Here is a 7,753-nt window from a genome sequence, read left to right as displayed (position 1 = left end):
TAAACTGACGAAACTAGATATATGAAGCGGCCAAAGGACAAATAGCCGAGGCACTTAAGACGTCGGCCCGCCACTTCGGAAGACCCGGAATCTAATCTAAGCTACCATCCAGAAATTTTTCACAATGGGCCTATGACCTATCCAAGATACAGGCCTTCTCCTCCTTCACTACTCAGTTGCCCAACTGTAGCCCTGGCCAAATCCACAGTAGTATGATTAAAAGACAGGACTTCTTAGTGCACACAAATCAAAAAGAATTAAAGTATAAAAAAATTTACATATATCTACATTATAAATCGTCAATATGAGGTATATGTGATACTTTGAAAAACTACCAAGACAAATTCTGAATCATTCATAAACATCCATCCTTTATTTTCTATTTAAAAAAAGAAAATTATATTTCAAGATAATAAATACTTGAAATACTGTCAATACATTAGATTCAAGTTGTGATTTGCTGCAGATAAAAGAATTATGTTTAAGTAGAATGCTGCTATACAAATTATACATGTTCAATCACACCAACACAAGTCACATTTTTTTTTTTTTATAGTGATGTTGTGATAAATAATACATTTATTGTTGAAAATACTGTTCCTTAAATCATTTGTAAAATGATAATGCAAAATATACTTATTTTTGCAATATTTATTTGGATTTCTGATTGTATCAATGCCTTCTTTCAAAATTAAACAAAAATAAAATAACACATTCCAATGCACATTCCATAGATGCAATACTGTACATCATTAAATTGGCCAAAAGCAAAATAGTCTACTATATTTATATACAATATAGACTCTATTAACCCAAATTTCATCTCTTGGCATACTTTTGAACATATTCTTTTACTTTAGATTTAAATCCTTCCTGTAAAGAGAGTTTCTAAATTTAGTTTTTTTTTTTACTTAAAAGTTAAAGGTAAAATCAATTAATTTCATTAGAAAAAATTATTATTCAAAAAGTTTTACCTTATCTTTTTGAAAATGTTCTGCAGCTTCATTGTTTAATGGATCTTCAAAATTTAATAAATCCTGCAAAAATTATTTACCAATATTCATAACTATTCATTCAAATTAACAATAATGCAACATTTTATTTATTGATGTTAATTTCTTACTGTGAAAAGTGAATTAAGACCCCATACGACATCTTTTAAAGTTCTTGTAGGTGCCCAACCTGTCAGATACATGTATAAATAAAAAAGAACATACATTGCCTTATAGTAGTACATTAAACGTGATAAAAACATGCAAAATTTAAAGTACGGTAGAACCTCGATTATCCGGACTAATTGGGGACGAAGGTAGTTCGGATAAGGAAAAATTTGGATAATCGAAAAATAATACTGTACCGTATTTAAATCGTGATCAAATGTTCGAGAAACAAACATTCGTTTTGAATTTGGACTACTACTGACCAGTACTAACACTGCCTATTGTTTAAAGGCCCTCTGATGGCGCAAGAAGACGGATTTTATAAAATAAAAAGCAGTTAAACCGGTAAAATTTTTATTCGTAAAAATGCAAACTATTCATTGTTTTATGACGAGTAAAATTTTTTCGTCGCGTTTGCGATTTTTAAGTAATGCGTAAACCTTCGAGGCGCGAGGCCGTAGGCGGTGGTCCACGTCGCCCGTGCCTTACGCCACCCTTGGCCTTAGAAATGATGTAATTTGAATATAAATTATTTATAAATATGTATGTCGAGTTATATTTTTATTATGACGCAAAACGTATTAAAAAGTTCAGGACCACTGTGCAGAGTGAGACGTTGTTGGGATGAAAACAGTTATGCATTCCATCGCGTACGGTACATAAACAGTGTCGCAATCGCCAAGCGCAAATCGGCAAATTTGTAAAATTTTTGTTTATTTTGAACAGTCCGGATAATCGAAAATCCGGATAATCGAGGTTCTACTGTAATACCAAAGTAAACATATATCTATTGACTTTATATATATTGCTATAGCGAACAAGCCTAACAGTATTTAATATAAACACATTTATATTAACTATACTAGGTACAGTTTGTTTTCTGTCCACACATGAACTAAGAATTGAGTTGAATTGCAAGCAATTCGTTATTATTATGCAGCAAATGTCGTGCTCGGCCGATACCGGTACCGAGTGCTAGGCTGGACTAAAATAAAAGTATACCTACCCGAACGAGTAACATTAAGCTGTGTTATTGGAATGTGTGTCGACATTTAGAAACTTCCTAACGATGCGACGCGTGTTCGATATTGCTGCTTTCTGTAGTGCCATGTATATGTTTTATTAAGGTTTAATGTTTCTACATTTTTGTAGTGTATGTGGTATGACACCAGTAGAAGAGAGGACAACAGGTATAATAAATACCTTATCCATCCTCCACATCTGTCTTATTTCTTGGGTGAGTGAGTTGTTGACTTTTTTTTGGAGAAGCAATCTTACTGCATTTGTCAATGAAAGTGATGTCAGGTCTATTGTGATGAATTGTTTTATTTGTGATTATGATTCTGTCATAGTATATTTTGTGTGTGTCATTTTCTAATATTGCCTGTGGAGTATATTTTACTGGGTACCTGGATGTTTAATAATTGGGCTTCTGTGCAAGCTCTTGGTGTATTATATTAGCTATTTGATTATGTCTATGTAAATAGTCTGTGCTAAGAGCTTGCAACCGGATGTTATATTGTTTCTGGCAGAATGTGGCATTTTCTGCAAGTCGTTTGTGAGTGATGTATCCTTCGGGATATGTTTTCTGTAGTTTTTAGTGTTTATGACCCGATCTTGAATGGCAACCATAAAATCCTCAGTCTCTCCAAACAGTAGGCTCCTAGTCAGCCAGTAGTTTGATGCAGTTTTGTCAATATAGTTCTGAGCTAGATCGTAGGAATGCCTATCGTAAAATGCCTTTTGGGGCCAATGACTGATTAGTGGTGTATGTTTTTTTGTGTTTAGCTATGTCTAGATGCTCAGTGTGTAAGTTTAAATGTGTATGGTTACTTCTGCCAGCCAGAGTTATAGTTTTATGTAATCTTGATGTTTCTTGTTCTTTCTAGAAAAACTCCCGCAGTGTCCGAATTAGTTTGTAGTGAGGGTTAATTATATTAGTAAGGCCACAGTCGTAGCCGCCACCTTTACGAAGAGTTAGTTTTTCTACGGATGATTTTGAGTGATATTGTTCGTGCTTAGTAAGTATTTGTTGTTCTTGTTTTCCTTTGAAGTTGCTCAAGTTCTGTGCCTCTCCAGTATATAACTCCAAAAGAATAAGTGGGTACAGAGACAACATAGGTATTAATAGCTTTAATATTAATATTAGGTTTTGCATTTAGGTGTGTTTTTAGTACTGTATGTAATCTGTTCGAGTGTTAACGTTTTTTATCTGTGCATGTTCTGTAAGTTTGGTCTGCTGGAATCCTAAATATTTGTAAAACTCACCCTCTTTCATGGACTCAATAATTTCTCCACTTCTGAGTACAAAGTATCCTTTCTTCAGGATTCCTTTTTCAACATGTAGTGTTTTGCAACAGTGATGTTTTTGTAATGTAAACAGCATTGTTTTGTTGTGTCTGATATTGTATCCATATGTTTTGTTCAATGTGTTAGATAAAGGATTAAGCACAAGGCAGAACCAAAGAGGACTCAAGGAATCTCCTTGAGTCCTCTTTGGTTCTGCCCTTGCAGTCCTTGTCCTTGCTTGATGTGTATTTGAATTGTTTTTATGGTGAGTGTTACAGTGGTTAAGATTTAATGTTGTTCTCCAGAGGATCCTGGTAAAACCAAGGAAACTAATGAGTTGGGGATGGATTTTATAGATATGAAGTGTGTGCAACAGCCAAGTGTGGGATACTGTTGAATGCTTTTCTGTAATCAATACATGCCATGTGTATGTTTCTGTGTTGCTTATGAACTTCCTGTAGGATAACAGAGTCAATGAGTTCTTTGCAACCTTTATGATTTATCATCATCATCTCACAGGTATCAAATATTTTATATTTTCTTACTTATCAAGTTTTTTAAAGTAATACTACAAAATTTAAATTTTCTGTTATATATTCTCTACTACCCAAGATGGTGAAAAAACACACATAATTATTCATATATTTTATGACATGTGTAAGATGAATTCTTTTAATGAAATATTAAATAATAATATATCCAAAAATAATAATAAAATCAAGGCTTGACTGTATAACCTTTCAAACGATTTTCTCAAAAAAAAAAAAAAAAAAAAAAAAATCTATCCAACAATTGACTAGCTTTTCACTTCAATAAATTGATTAATAGCTACTTTACCATGTAAAAAACTACAATTTATAACTAATTAATTATTTTGCCTTTGTGTCCTTTCTATCTTAATTTAAAAATTTATTTTGTATACTAGTACTTTTTATATATTAACAGGATTAACAGGACTTATTATACTGGAAAATATGAATGCAGATATTTAGTCTTACAGATAAAAAATAATTTTCTTTATTTAGTTCACCTAAAAAGAACTAAGAACATTATTTTTTATCTGTAAGGCTAAATATCTGCATCCATATTTTCCAGAATAATAAGTCCTGTTAATATATAAAAAGTACTAGTATACAAAATAAATTTTTAAATTACAATTTATAACCTTTATGGCATACAATGTGAGTATTAAACATAGTCAGAAACAGTTCAAAGGAATTATAGTATTTTATTGTTAATTGTCTACTTGGACTTTATACTGGTGTTTAAAGATTGGCACAGTAATAAGAGTTCGTTCAGGAAAAAACAAAATTTCTTTATTATATCACCTGTAGTAATATTATAGTATTATTTAAGATAATATTAAGGTATGAGTTTTTTCTTCTTCACAAGAAACTTTAGAATAATGCATAATATAATTGTTTATTAGTTATATATAGTGCATCTATTTAAACTTCAAAATTTTATAATTAAAAAAAAAAAACTAAAATATTCATCACATCTCTTGCATTTCTTTTAAACTATAAAAAAAATAAATAAGAGCAAAAATTAACAAAATATGAATTCTATTACATGATTTCTGCAGAGATTTCTTAGAAGTATGATATACATTATTTTCTACTTAAAATTTGTTTCTCAAGATTTCTGAGAGTGAAATTTAGACTAATGGACAAGCATAATTATACCAGTTTCATAATTCATTATTTTACATTATTAAGATTTAAAACCCAGAATTTTTCTATATTTTATTCTAAACTTCTCTAATGTTAATGACTGTCTTTACAAAAACTAACATGTTCCAAATAAGTGCTATAAATACAGACTCAACTCTGACTGCCCGAATGAATTAGACCCAAATCAATCAAGACTGACAAGTGTCCACACTTTCCAAAATATTAAGTTTCAATTAATTTGATTTCAATTTTAATTAATTAATTTTAGTTTCAGTTTCAGTGTAAAGGCCAGAGTTTTAATTATTATTTAATTATTTTTAATTAACTGGCTACCTAGTTGTAGCGATATCAAACCTCCTCGTCCTCCCTCACTTGTGGTTTTGTCGGAATGGGAGCAATCCACCTGCACATGGTAATAAAGGATTGTAAAAAGGAATAATAAATATAGACAAAGAACCATAAAACTGAAGGGAGAAAAAGGCAGGAGAGGAACAGAGAGAGGAGTTTGGGACACAGTAGAGAGAGGAAGGGTAAGTGGTGGTCCCCGAGTGTAGAATAAAGTTTTTTTGTGTAGAAATATCTGACTGTTTTAGTTTTGTGTGACGAACCGATGGGGCGGAATCCCGGAATCCGCTGATTCGAAACGGGTTCCCTACAATGGTGCAGCCGACAGGATAGTGAAGCCAGATCGACAAGATTTGATCTGTGAAAAGAGTGATTATGATCCAGAATAAGAAGAGTTGATCGACAACTGAGCTGAGTGGATAATTGGGCACGGTGCAAAGGTTTGAGAAATATACAAGGTTTACAGCAGAGAAGAGGTAAGAAAATTTTGTACTTTGTCGGAAACAAAATTCACGGAGGGATGCTAAGCGTAAAGGGAGTCAAAAAGGAAGATCTACGGATCGTGGTGGAAGAGCTTTGTGGCACAACAGACAATAATCTGAAGGTATCGGAGTTATGGAAGCTTATAAAAAGTGACAATTTTGCCAGTGGCCCGGATTTTGTATTGGAAATTTTAACCTCGACTGTGGCTGAAAGGAAACAGAAGGAAGAGCAAGAAGTGAAAAGGGAACAGATAGAAACTGAAAGGAAACGGAAACACCGACATGAGTTGGAGCTGGCGCGGATTAATGCTAATATTCAAAGCAGAACGAGTAACGATAATCCTAGCCTTGCAGACAGCCACCCAGGTGATGAGCCCGTAATAAGTATTGAGAAATTGATTAAAAGCGTGAAAATCTTAATGCTGCCAGTCCCAACTAGGTCTGAGAATTGGAATCTATTTTTCATATCTATAGAGTGAGCATTCCAATCAAAGAATGTGCCGGAAGAGATGAAAGTGGAGATACTGATCAATATTCTGGGGAAAAAGGCCGTAGACATTTTAATTTATATAACCGGAGACGAGTTAAGGGATTATCTGAGCATTAAGAAATTAGTCTGTTGCCCTAGTTCTGTGCCCTTAGGGATATCTTATTCACCAAATACAACTCTCCTATACATAGGAAACATATACTTAATCTCACGCACCTTATGTGCTATAACTCAATTTTTGGTTTTCAAAAAGTAGCATATTTGCAAAAAAGAGGGGTATCGATGGGGAGTCCCCTTTCGAGTGACATATGCGAATAAGTACTAAGAAAATTGGAGCAAAAGATCATCCCTGCATTTGCTGAAGAAATCATATTATACAGACAGTATATAGATGATGTAATAGTGATATGGAAAAATACCCCGAATATCAACGACTTTCTAAGTGCCATCGATAACAATCCGTATGGTCTCACACTCAAACCAGACCAAATCTCATCTTCAGAGGTGCATTTGCTAGACATTTCCATATGTAACAACAATAAGGAAATACAAACAAAGGTATATTATAAACTGGGATTCTCACCACTATATATACCAGCACAATCGGAAGACCCGTACCAATATAAGATAGCCGCCTTTAGAGCATTAGTAAAAAGAGCATTCACCCACAACAGCAGAAGTAAAGACACCGCTAAAGAACTCAAACGTCTGGGAGATATAGCAGCCAATCATGGATATAACAAAAGCATAATTCACAAGTTAGCCTGGAAGCTCCACCACCCACACAATAGAAACCGAAATGATGTAGGAAAAGCGGGATATACTAGGATTCCTGAGCAAGAAAATAACAAAAATTGTGTAATTGTCCAATACAATAAAAACCTCCATCACATATACAATAGAGCATCGATTATCTGACCCCCGATCAACCGTCACATCGGTTAACCGACCACGTTCTAGTCGGCAAATTCAAATGTCCGCTAGTGATGTGGCACTACAATATTTGACTATGTCTTGGCTACTTTAATATTATTTTTGTTAAATTTTTGTGTGTTTTAGCTGGAAACACTGGCTCGACCACGAAAGGGAGGCCAGTATTTAAACCAGGCTTAATTTTCTATTTTTTATTTATTTCTGTATTTATTTTGTGCAAAATAAAGAAATAATTTAACAGTAATTATTATTTTTAAAAAATTTTGTTAGGCTTAACATCGATGAAAATTCAACGTAAAGTAGGTTAATAGTGATATACTAATATGCTTATTATATGGGATATACTAATATACTAATACACTATACTAATAATGTATTTTT

The 7,753-nt window shown here is 33.0% G+C and overlaps 1 protein-coding gene across 1 annotated transcript in view; it reads right to left on the bottom strand.

Moving 5' to 3' along the window:
* Window positions 1-351: 351 nt before the first annotated feature.
* LOC136974624 (NEDD8-conjugating enzyme UBE2F-like) overlaps window positions 352-7,753 on the bottom strand; it is a 39,606-nt gene continuing 32,204 nt past the window's right edge. The window contains exons 5-7 of the mRNA XM_067269550.1: window positions 1,124-1,182; window positions 975-1,037; window positions 352-873 (exon numbers count right to left, since the gene is read on the bottom strand). Of these exons, the coding sequence (XP_067125651.1) occupies window positions 820-873; window positions 975-1,037; window positions 1,124-1,182 (176 nt within the window). The 3' untranslated portion in view covers window positions 352-819. The remainder of the gene's footprint in view (window positions 874-974; window positions 1,038-1,123; window positions 1,183-7,753) is intronic.

Source organism: Centruroides vittatus, unplaced genomic scaffold, assembly GCF_030686945.1.
Source record: "Centruroides vittatus isolate TY-2023 unplaced genomic scaffold, ASM3068694v2 contig_351, whole genome shotgun sequence".
Classification (NCBI taxonomy): domain Eukaryota; kingdom Metazoa; phylum Arthropoda; class Arachnida; order Scorpiones; family Buthidae; genus Centruroides; species Centruroides vittatus.
Note: the sequence above shows the minus strand (reverse complement) of the source record. Positions and strands in the feature narration are given on the sequence as shown.